Source organism: Geotrypetes seraphini, chromosome 7, assembly GCF_902459505.1.
Source record: "Geotrypetes seraphini chromosome 7, aGeoSer1.1, whole genome shotgun sequence".
Lineage (NCBI taxonomy): Eukaryota > Metazoa > Chordata > Amphibia > Gymnophiona > Dermophiidae > Geotrypetes > Geotrypetes seraphini.
Window position 1 is genome coordinate 23,071,316 of NC_047090.1, and position 12,592 is coordinate 23,083,907.

The 12,592-nt window shown below is 43.8% G+C and overlaps 1 protein-coding gene across 6 annotated transcripts in view; it reads left to right on the plus strand.

Moving 5' to 3' along the window:
- Positions 1-12,592, plus strand: part of HCFC2 (host cell factor C2) — a 154,743-nt gene that overhangs the window by 91,408 nt on the left and 50,743 nt on the right. For 2 of the 6 annotated variants that reach the window (XM_033953353.1, XM_033953354.1), the window contains exon 14: positions 11,726-11,833. The exons of 2 other annotated variants lie outside the window; for them this stretch is intronic. In XM_033953353.1, coding sequence (XP_033809244.1) covers positions 11,726-11,833 — 108 coding nt within the window. Of the gene's footprint in view, positions 1-11,725; positions 11,854-11,947; positions 11,992-12,592 lie in introns of those variants that run through there. 2 more of the 6 variants (XM_033953358.1, XM_033953357.1) reach the window with 2 other exon arrangements.

Genomic DNA, 12,592 nt, shown 5'->3' on the forward strand with positions numbered 1-12,592 from the left:
TGAGTATGAATTTGGTCTCTGAAAGTTAGTTAAAATGTATTAAATTTAGTCCAATAAAAGGATCACCATTTCTATTTCTAACCATTTATCAAAACAACTACAATACTACTTTATCTTAAAGCAATAAAATAAAAAATAGAATTTTTTTCTACCTTTGTCATGTGGTTTATGCTTTCCTCATCTTCTTGTTATTGTCTTCCTTCCATCCACTGTCTTTCTTCCCCTGCCATCTCTCCTCATGCCCCCCTCCCGTCCCTTGGTCTGGCATCCATCATCTTCCCTCTGTTCCCCTCATGGAAGATAGCTAATGTTACGCCCATCTTTAAAAAAAGGATCGAGAGGTGACCCGGGGAACTACAGACCGGTAAGTCTGACTTCGGTTCCGGGGAAGATGGTGGAAGCGCTGATAAAAGACAGCATCGATGAGCATCTAGAAAGGAATAAACTGGTGAAAACAAGCCAACATGGCTTCTGCAAGGGAAGATCGTGCCTAACGAATTTATTGCACTTCTTCGAAGGAATTAACAAACAAATGGACAAAAGGGACCCCATTGACATCATATACTTGGATTTTCAAAAAGCCTTTGACAAGGTACCCCATGAACGCCTACTACGGAAACTGAAGAACCATGGGGTGGAAGGAGATGTGCATAGATGGATCAAAAATTGGCTGGCGGGAAGAAAGCAAAGAGTAGGAGTGAAGGGCCACTACTCGGACTGGAGAAGGGTCACGAGTGGAGTTCCGCAGGGGTCAGTGCTCGGACCGCTGCTGTTCAATGTATTTATAAATGATCCAGAACAGGGACGAAGTGCGAAGTTATAAAATTCGCAGATAACACCAAACTATTTAGTGGCGTTAGGACTAAAGAGGACTGTGAAGATTTACAAAGGGACCTGAACAAACTGGGAGAGTGGGCGAATAAATGAATTTTAACATGGAGAAATATAAAGTCTTGCATATAGGAAACGGAAACCCGATCTACAGCTGTACGATGGGAGGGCTGGTAATGGGTGAAAGTAGCCTAGAGAAGGACTTGGGGGTACTGGTGGACAAAACAATGAAGCCATCGGCACAGTGCGCAGCAGTCTCTAAGAAGGCGAACAGAATGCTAGGTATTATCAAGAAAGGTATTACATCCAAAACGAAGGAAGTTATCCTGCCGTTGTATCGGGCGATGGTGCGCCTGCATCTGGAGTACTGCGTCCAATATTGGTCGCCGGACCTTAAGAAGGATATGGCGATACTCAAGAGGGTACATAAAAGAGCGATGAGATTGATAAAAGGTATGGAAAACCTTTCATATGCTGAAAGACTAGAGAAACTGGGGCTCTTTTCCCTAGAGAAGCGTAGGCTTAGAGGGGACATGATAGAGACTTACAAGATCATGAAGAGCATAGAGAAAGTGGAGAGGGACAGATTCTTCAAACTTTCGAATACTACAAGAACGAGAGGGCATTTGGAAAAGTTAAGAGGGGACAGATTCAGAACCAATGCTTAGGAAGTTCTTCTTCACCCAAAGGGTGGTGGACACCTGGAACGCACTTCCAGAGGGTGTGATAGGTCAGAGTATGGTATTGGGGTTCAAGAAGGGATTAGATAATTTCCTGAAGGAAAAGGGGATAGAGGGGTATAGATAGAGGATTACTATACAGGTCCTGGACCTGATGGGCCGCCACGTGAGCGGACTGCTGGGCGTGATGGACCTCTGGTCTGACCCAGCAGAGGCACTGCTTATGTTCTTAAGCTTATATACCGCATCTCTCTCCTTCCATATCTACTTCCCTCACCCCTGTGTTTTTTAGCATCTCTCTCTTCTCATTTCCTCCACTCAGATCTGATATCTCTGTCTCCTGCCCAGTTCTATGGCATCTCTCTCTCCTCTCTCTTCCCTTTCCTTATTTTCTGTGGTCTTCTCTATTTTCTGCCTCCGTCTAAATTAAATTCTTTCTTACTATTCAGTCCTCAGTTTCCCTCTTTTCACTGTGTCTACTCACAGCTTGCCACCACTTTCCTTCACCCCTCCACTATCTCACCAACTCTGTCTTATTCCCCCCATCCAGCAGGTGGGAAAGCAGCAGCAGTGGTGAGGAAGTGAGGGCCCCTCACTGCTGCTGCTGCTTTCCCATATGCACCTGATGCTGACGACACAAGTTCTCCCTACTTCCATCATCTGCTCCCTTCTCCAGTCCCTACTTCCATCATCTGCCCTGTCCCCTTCTCTCTCTCCTTTAAATTCTCTCCACTTCCATCATCATCAAATCCTGACTGCAAGCCTACTTTTTTGAGGCTGCTCTTAACTGCCACTTACTTATAAATTACCCATGCCTATTTTTTCATTCCCTCTGTCTGTTTTAATTAGATTGTAAGCTCTACAGCACACTATAGAAATGATAAGTGGTTACTGTGCTAATAGAAAGACTGGGGGAAGATGCTTGGGCAGTACCCTACTGTATCTTTTTTTTACTGCACCATAATTCATTTAACCATCTTGCCTTCTTCTCCATCCAATCCAGGATTGCTTATCTCCCCACCCATGTCTTCCACTATCCCTAGGGAGGTGCATGCAAGCAAGCTCCCCTCCCCTTGCAAGTCTAAGAGTCCTGGGCCCCGGCCCTGTCTAACCCCTGATGCTTGCTTTAGGTCCTGGAGTGGTTCCCACAGGCCTCCCCCGGTTAACTTGCTTGTTGGAGACCATTAGCCTGAGAGCTGGGACCATAGGAGTATCCGGCTTTTACTTCCTTTTTCTGGGACCAGGCTGAGAGGAGAAGACTGTGAGGGGATATGATAGAGACTTTTAAAATACTAAAAGGATTTGACATAATAGAGCAAGAAACATCGTTATTCACATTGTCAAATGTGACACGGACAAGAGGTCATGGACTGAAACTGAGGGGCATCAGGCCCAGGACAAATGTCAGGAAGTTCTGTTTCACACAGCGAGTGGTGGATGCTTGGAATGCTCTCCCAGAGGAGGTTGTGACAGAGACCACCATTCTGGGATTCAAAGGTAAATTGGATGCACACCTTCTTGCAAATCACATTGAGGGATACGGGTTAACAAGGTCTTCATCAGGGAACACCTAGCTTAGCCTCCGCGTGTGCGGGTCGCTGGTCTAGATGGACCTAAGGTCTGATCCGGTGAAGGCATTTCTTATGTTCTTATCAATTCCCAAATCATCAGCCCCCTGGCAGAGGACGAAAGCAGCCATGTACCGGGACCCAGGCGGGGGATGTGCTGCAGAATTTGCTGCCCCTGAGCCTGATATACACGGCCACTCCAGCGTCTACACTTGGCTCATGCACCAGCCTCCAGCAGCGACGGGAATGCGAGGCCGGGTGGAGGGGAAGGGGCGGGGCAGAACGTGGCTCCTCCTCCGAAAACTTTCCTCACCTTGAATACCACGACCAAAGTTTGCAGCTGGGCCAAAATGGAGATATCCGTGGGGTGAGTCCCGCCTCGGATTGGGAGAGGGGCTAAAGGTGCCTTGTTGGAGCGTTCGGACGCTTTGTTTTTGTTATGTGCATAAATGTGCATTTTCTGTTCCCCCCTCCCCCGAGCGAAGAAGAGTCAAAGCAGAGGGAGGAGATCCGGGGTTTGCTTTCAATGGATGCCGGGGGTTCGTTGCTGTTGCTGTTTAGAGAAAAAAAAAAGCTAAGTCGGTCTTGTTACTTGTTTCTTCAGCAGGCCCCCCTGGCAAGTTTGGGCCCTAGGCACGTGCCTACTGGGCCTATCCGTTAATCCGGCCCTGATTGCAAGTAACTTGGTATGCAAGTGATTTGCAAGACAAGCAAAACATTTAATTAAATTTTAACTTGATAAACAATGTCTTGCAATACAAGTACATCACAACTGAGCCAATGGTTCTTCTCTCTTGACACTGCAGGAGTGTAGTGACTGTTCTAAACAAGCAAGATCTTGCAATACAAGTACCTCGTACAGTATTTTGTATTAAAGTTTTTGGGTTGTGGAACGAATCGTCTTGAGTTTCCATTATTTCTTATGGGGAAATTCGCTTTGATATGAATGTTTCGCAAACCAAGGTTTTACTGTACTATTAAAATGATATCTAGATTCTGATAATGATTGGAAAAATTATCATTTGAAATCCTCAGTTTTTGTTCTGATTTTTGTTGTTGAGAAATGATGTAATCTTTAAAGGATTGTATATATGTGTTATTACAAATCATTCTCCATTAAATGGTTGCAAGATACTAGATGTCTAGAAGATACTCAAATATAAACTGATCTGAATATAAACCAAGGTAACCTTTTTTTCCCCCCAAAAAAGGGGGAAAAAAGGTTGACTCGAATATAAACAGAGGTTAGACATTTGGGTTATTGATGCGAGCCAGTTTACAAAGACTAGATATTCTTGGCATAAGTTTTAGTACATTAATTAACTTTACAATGTCTCCTTTTAACCTCTTTGCTTCCCTGACGTAAGCTTGTATAATACCATACAAAAGATTGGGATGTAAAAATGGATTAAAGTCACAAATCATAAAGATAAAATCAAGCATTGAATGGCATAACTGAAACATAAATTAAAAATAATAGTATTACAATACATAATAAATACAAGAATTACCACGATACTAGCAGATAAATACTAAAACACAAGTAATAACAAGTAAAACCAAAAGTATAACTAATTAATAACAAATACACTTCCCCTTCCGTATTCACGGTTTTTTGTTCCCTGGCTCCGCCATTTACATCACTGCTCCTGGCGTTGCACAAAGGAAATCACTGCTTCCCTCAGCCATCTTTCTTCCAACTGAAGTTCCGAGAAGTAGAATGTTGGATCATAACCCCCGTACTGTCCGATTGTCTCTAGCTGCCAGCAAAACTGTGTTCAATTTAGATCGATACTTCGGGTGTTCAAGGTACCGCACATGGAACGGTCTAGACGCAAAAGTTAGATAGCAGAAGGGAGCGGATAATACTTCTTGATGTGCCTTGTGTTCCAGCTATTGGATTTCATCAGCAAGCTAAGTCTGCTTTAAGTTACAGCGCTGCAGGTCAGGTTATTCCCAGTTTTTTAATCTTTATTAGGGCTTTCTTACAGAAAAACCATGAATAACATAGGAATAGTTATTTGCGGTTTTTTTGATATTCGCGGCTATGTTCCGCCTGCATCCACCACGAATACGGAGGGAGAAGTGTAGATGACTAGATCAATAATAAATCCAATAATGAACTAAATATATTATTTAAAAAATGCCCATAGAGAGTAAAATATACATATCATTGAATGAAAAGTTAAATAAATTGATACATGAATAAAAACAGAGAACATGCCATGTTAAAAATGAATGAGCTGATAAGATCAATGTTGAGAAAACCATATCATGGTCAACAAGCAATAACAGCATAAACATATCACAATGACATACATTAACGAAGACAACAATAATTATCCTGTAAACATACTATAGTCCAATATACCAACCCCAGATTCCAACCCTCTAAACCCTTTTTTCCCCTCTATAATGTTTGCTAACAATATAAATCAAAATAACCTCTTTCCAAACATTACATCCCCCGCCTTAACTAGCACTTCAGTTCCTGACCCCGCCTGACTGGCATTTCAGTCCTACCACCTTCTTAAACGCTAACCTGTACTTCTTGTACAATCCCTCTAGAGGCTGAACACTAGGGTCTTGCATCCTTTCCAGCCTTGGCTGCAGGGCTCACAATTAAATTTTGTCTCTTCCCTTTGAGGATACCTCCCTGGATACTTACCATGATTCTCAGGTTGTTCCTGAAGCCTTGCTGCTGGATTCTTGTCTCTTTTGCTCGTGATCTATTTTTCAATTTCTAGTCTTTTAATTTGTTCTGTAACGCGGGTATTGCCCGAGTGCTGTGGATGTGATCCTTCGGCGGGAGATCACAGACTTTTACTTAAATATTGTCTGCTTCTGGGGGGTGCTCTGTTAGCAGAAACTGTAGGAAGCCCCCTAGAATGCCTGCAGATCGGGAGCCATCTCACCCCAGGTTCATCCACAAAGGGGTAGAGCGCAGGCTGCTACGGTTCTGTGGAGGTATGCCGGGATCGGAACCAGACCGTGTATCTTCCCTAATTTCCATGAGGGATCCTGGTGGTTGTTATCTGTGGTGACAGGGAAGGTGAGGCATTCAGAAAACCTAAAATCTAGTTTTATCAGTTCCTGAGGTACTGATTTCCTTGCTTGCACTGTGTAGTACTGGCTGCCATTGAATTGCATTGCAGCACATCACGACTTTAGAATTACATGGTTCTTACTGTACCGAAAGTCATTCTCAGGAATTTGAAGTGAAGGTTTGTGGGGCAATTTGGTGTTCAATGACATGTGCGGCCTAGGAGTAACCCTAGACGGACACCTATCCTTATCCAACCACATATCCCAAGTAGTCTCCACCTCCTTCTACTACCTTCGCCAACTGAAAAGGATCAAACCCTACATCTCCAAACCAGACCTCGCCCAACTCCTATACGCATATGTCCTCTCCAGAATGGATTATTGTAACTCACTATTTAACGGACTAACCAAAAATAATATCAGACGCCTCCAACGGGTCCAAAATGCAGCCATCCGCCTCCTACACAACCTCAACTACCGCGATTCCATCTCCCCGGCACTCCATGCTGAACACTGGCTACCAATTAGCCAACGCTGTACTTTCAAAGCCCTAACAATCGCCCACAAGAGAATCTACTCCACCACCCCCTCCTACATAAAATCCAAACTTCCCATCTACAACCCCACTCGCACCCTCCGCTCAAAATCAGAGACACGCCTATGCGTCCCCCCCGGAAGATCCCTGCTCACAGAAACTGCCCACAAACGATCCTACAGCCACTTCATTCCACACCTCTGGAACCAACTTCCCCCCCAACTTAGACAACAGAACTCATTACTGGCTTTCCGTAAATCGGTAAAGACCCTCCTCTTCAATTAAAGATCTCCTCTGTCTCTCCCCCCCTTAAGCCCCACCCTCCACTCTCCTATCTCCCTCCCGAAATTCCAATATGACCCTCTCTTACTCTATCCACTAAAAATTTGCATCTATATGCTTATAACTTTCCGTAAATTAAACTACGGTATTTCCCCCTTCTCTCTCTCTGCTTAATCTCCCTGTATTCAATTCTCTCTAAAAACTATAAATCCAACCACTAAACCTGTTGTACTACTTATATGTCTTGTTACTCCGCACTGTGTATGTTCATTTGTAAACCGTTCTGAGCTATTGGGAGGACGGGATAAAAATCTAAATAAATAAATAAATAAATAAATAAATAAAATAAATATTTATTTTGGAGAACAGAGTTTCTCCAAATACTCGTGAGTGTTGTAACATCTACATGTCAGATAGAACCCGGAAGTCACTTAGAACCCTGTAATTCTAAGGTCGCAACATGTCTCAGTGGTGTCTGTGTGCCCTTGAGTTTGGCAATTTTGGGGGGTGCTAAAATCGGGGGTTTGGGTGGTTTCCCTGCATGCCCTGGTTCCCCCCCCCCCACCTGAAAAATTGTCATTTTTCCGGGTTCCCTATGTTTTCTCAGGGCCGTTTTAAGGTAAAATCGGCGCCTGCGGTGGCCATCTTGGATTTTCATTAAAGTTTTTAAAAGTGTGTTTTTTGGACTTAAAAGCTTTGTTTTTTTCTCCAAACTTAACATATGGCCACCTCAGGACAGGATGGCTTGGATTCATGCCGTAAGTGTGGCAAATAGCTGATGGATTTGCAGCCGTTTGCCATGGCCCACGAGGGGTGTGAACATTGCGTGGATTCTGTGCCACCCTCCTCCGGAGAGGCCCTGCCTTCCTCCAATTCCATCGGAGATACGAGTTCTATGTCTGGGATGCCCAAATTGGGTGTGGAGGGCGCTTCCGCAAAACATAAGTGCAGTTCCGGGGAAAAGAGTCATAAATCTTCTAAGCATTCCAAATCTGAGTTCCGCAGAGTGGCTCTTACCACCGGTGACTATTTTCCACTGGAATTTGTAGATATGATGTATCGGGCTTTTATGAGAAAAAGTGCAGCAGTCTGTTCCACCTTTGGATTCCAGCATGTGGATTTGTTCTTTTGCTGGGGCACCAGAAAGCCGGCAGCCGGTCCCCGCCATTGCTTCTGTTTCTGCTTCAGATTCTGTTTTTGCTATCGCATGTTTCCTCGGCGGAGTCCACAGACATGGCTAACTTAGTGGATCTTGGGAATACCCAGAACAGTGGGTTCTGAGATCTTGGGGATGACCATGCAGTGCGTAGGCTCTTCAAGTCTAGCCGCCTGCCCAACCTTATTTCGGAGTCACTGCGGACACTGAAACTTGATTCAGACCAAGCGGTTCAGGCAGAATGTTCAGTCATGAATTCTAAGCCACCACTATCCTCTTCATTTCCGGACAATGCAAATTTGGCGGAAATGCTCTTAGAGGTCTGGGAGACCCTAGAGGGTCTCCTGAAATGCGCTAGGGCCATGGCGAAGTTGTATCCCATGGCATCTGAGTTCACCAAGCGCTTAGTCCTGCCGAAGGTGGATTCGGCTGTGGCTCAGATCATTAAGCGTACCTCTTTGCCCTCAGATGTAGAGGTTGTCCTGAAGGATGTTCAGGACAGAAGAGTGGATTTTGTACTCAAGCGTCTTTTAGATTCCGCTGCGGTGGGAGTGCGAGTTGCAGCAGCCACTTCCTTTGTGGCCTGGGCATGTCATACCAAGCTCTTCCAGGATCCTGATGAGGTTGTCCTTTGTGACCTCGACTTCCTAGTATCTGAGGTAAATTATTTGGCAGACGCACTCTATGACATCTTGGAAGTTTTTACTAAGCTGGGAACTTGTTCAGATTCCACTCGGCGAATGCTATAGATTCACCAGTTGTTGGGTGATTCGTCATCTAAGACTACGCTGAGCAGGTTACCCTTTAAAGGTTCGCTCTTGTTTGGCCAGGGTTTAGATGACTTTATGGCCAGTGTTCAGGACCGTAAGCCTAAGGTGCTTCCTGGCTCTAAACCTCATCTGTCCAGGGGTGTGAGATGGCCGAATTTTCATCCCTACTGGTGCACTTCACAGTTCTCTGGGCCCCCGGCATCGGGACAGTGTTTTGGAGCTCCCTCCAGACCTTGCTTTGGAGGTGCGGCGCACCACCAGTCTTCCAACTTCTGTCCTTCTGCCCCTCCCAAGAGAAAATTATGATGCCAGGTCTCTGGCGCCCACCCCAGATCAGGGGGAGGCTTTCAGCCTTCCTTCTGGAATGGCAGAAAATAACTTCAGACCAGTGGGTCCTCGAGGTGCTCAGGGAGGGCCTTTGACTGCAGTTTTTCCGACCTCCACTGGACTTCTTCCTGTCTTCTCCTGTGGGGAATCCAGACAGAGCCAGCAAGGTGTGAGCCACGGTATGCAGGTTGCTGGATCTGGCAGCCATAGAGCCAGTTCCAAAGGGAAACTTGGGCTCCGGGAGATACTCGATATACTTTATCGTGCCAAAGAAAGACTCCAAAGATAGTTTTTTTAGTCTCCATATATTGAGGAAAGTGAGATCCTGTTTCCATCAACAACACTTTGCTGTCCTTGTTCAATCGGTCATCCTTTTGAGGCTGGATTATTGTAATTCAGTCTATTTAAGCTCGACCAAGAAAAGCTTTCAAAGACTTCAACTGATCCAGAATACTGCTGCTAGGCTGATCTTTGCAAAAAGTAAATTTGATCATTTCTCTCCGCTCCTGCAAAAACTTTATTGGCTTCCAATAATTTCCAGGATTTATTTTAAATGTGCCTGCTTAACATTTAAGATCTTGCATGGCATCCTTCCTCTTTAATTTCCATGTCTTGGAATTCTGTAACATCTGACATTACCAGATCTACTCAAAAATTTAAATTGTCCTTTCCTACGTTTAAAGACGTTACCTATATTGGAAACTAGGGAAGTCTCTACTTTTAAAAGTTACTGAGCTGTGGAATAATTTTCCTATTCAACTGCTTGATCTGGGCTCTTTCGAAAACATCTGAAAACTTGGTTATTTTCAAAATTGTAAATTCCGCTACTCTTCATACTAATACAAGTTCATATTGTATCTGTTCTCCTTTCTAATTTCTTGTAAACTGTGCCGAGCTCTACTGTTATATAGAAGATCCGGTATATAAGCCTAAGGTTTAGTTTAGTTTAGACCTAGTCTAGACCTGAAGGCAGTGAACGCCTTCCTGCAGGTTCCGTGTTTCCGGATGGAAACGGTGTGTTCCCAGATGGAAATGATGCGTTGTGTTGTGGCAACAGTGGTGTCCGGGGAGTTTATGGCTTCCTTGGATCTCACGGAAGTGAACCTCCACATCCCAATTTTTTTCGGATCACAGGAGGTTCCTGAGATTTCACGTACTCGGGAGACACTTCTAGTTTGCGGCACTGCCCTTCGGGCTTGTGTCAGTACCCAAATCTTTCACCAAAGTCGTGGTGGTAGTGGCTGCCCATCTGCGCTCACTGGGTGTGCTGGTACATCCATACCTCAATGACTGGCTGATCAGAGCTCCATCGCTGGAGGAAGGCCGCAAGCAGTTCTCCAGGATTAAAAAAGGCATGGGACGAACACAATACCTATACCAAATACAATGCTTAACCCACAATCAGTTCAATGCAGGAGGATACCTAATTAGAAAGAGGATAAAAGCAAAACTTAAATGATTGCATGCATGTTGATTTATTTATTTACTTGGTTTTATATCTCGTCCTCTCAGGGGAGCTCAGAATGGGTTACAAGTTTACATACATATTAAAGTGTTTTTATACAAAGTGTTAGCAAACATGGCATGGCAGGACATTGTCTGACAGGGATGGCAAAACCGTCGTCAATGCTGAGACAGATGTGCTGGAGAGGGCTTCAAAGGCTACTCTGGTGTTTGTATTGTAAGGACAATACCAGGTGAACCTCTATGGTCTGTGTCCCAAAAATGGTAAAGAAGGATCAGGTTCATACAAACATATTTTATACCACATTTATTGTTGGTTTTTAACCATGAATTTATAATGTGTGACTGTTGGAAAAACTGGATGGATCGTTTTGGTCTTTATCTGTTATCTACTGTGTAACTGTTTCATATCTCCTCTCCCTCACCTTTCTTCCAAATTATACATCAGGGGTCCCCAAAGTCCCTCCTTGAGGGCCGAATCCAGTCGGGTTTTCAGGATTTCCCCAATGAAAATGCATGAGATCTATGTGCATGCACTGCTTTCAGTGCATATTCATTGGGGAAAACCCAACTGGATTCGGCCCTCAAGGAGGAACTTTAGGGACCCCTGGTATATATATTGGGATCTTAGTCTATTCCTTTATGCTTTATGATGACCACTGACTGTTTTAGTAGCCACCCTCTAGACTGGCTCCATCTTGCTTATATCTTTTTTAAGGTACAGACCCCAGAATTGTAAACAAATGAGGGTTCAGAGGCACTATCGCCTCCTTTTTATTGCTGGCCATTCCTCTTCCTGTGTATCAAGCGACCTTCTGACCTGTTCTGTTGCTTTTTCTACTTGTTTGGCTTTGTTGAATGTAGTGATATTTGATTATCTTAAGTCCTACCTTCCTTTCATGAATAGAGCTACCGTACTTTATCTCCTATATTAGACCACTACTTTGGGTTTTTTGCAGCCCAAATGCATGTCCCTGCATTTTTCTAGCATTAAATCTTTGTTACCAAATTCTAGACCATTTTTCAAGCTTCGCTAAATACGCCTTTATATGTCAACTGTATTGCAGATTTTGGTATCCTCTGCAAAGAAGCAAACCTTACCTGACAGCCCTCCTGTAATATTTCTTACAAAAAATGTTAAAAAGAACAGGACCGATCCTTGCGGCATGCCACTGGTAATCCCATTTTTCTTGAGGTGAACTCCATTTACTACTACCTTTTTTTTTTTGTTGTTGTTTTTTACTCAACCAATTCCTAACCTAGTCAGCCGCTTTATCTCCAATACAAAGGGCATTCAGTGGTCATAGAGATGAAGCGGGAAGCTACAGGCCGGTAAGCCTCACTTCGGTTGTTGGAAAAATAATGGAAGTGTTGCTGAAAGGAAGGATAGTGAACTTCCTAGAATCTAATGGGTTACAGGATCCGAGGCAACATGGCTTTACTAAAGGTAATGATGTATTAAAATAGCCCAATGTTGTTTATGACGTTGTCTATGTAATATACACCATCAATCCACACCGGCATATAATAAACTTCAAAGTGCCTAATTTCTAAGTGATCTTTTTTTCAGATAATACCTTTCTAAGTACCTCTATGGTCTTCAGTTCCAGCCAACCACTAGCCAAATTATTTGAAGGCTTGTTTCTCTTTCTGGCTTTTATTCATCATCAGACCTTAGTTTTTTTTAAAGTGCTTGTGCTCTATATTCTATGTTTTGTGCAAATCGATAAACTTTTCTTATACAACTTTAAAACTTTTGTACTTAGCTTTAGCTATTTCTTCATTCTTTTTTTAAACCTCGGGAAGGACCTTAAGGTTCAACCAGTTTTGCCCAAAGGCTTTTTCAAGAACGGGTCCCCCCCCCCTTTTGTTTTGCTCCACAGCATCCGACGTGTGTTCTTCTATGTAAAGATAAATCATGCCAAATGAACCTG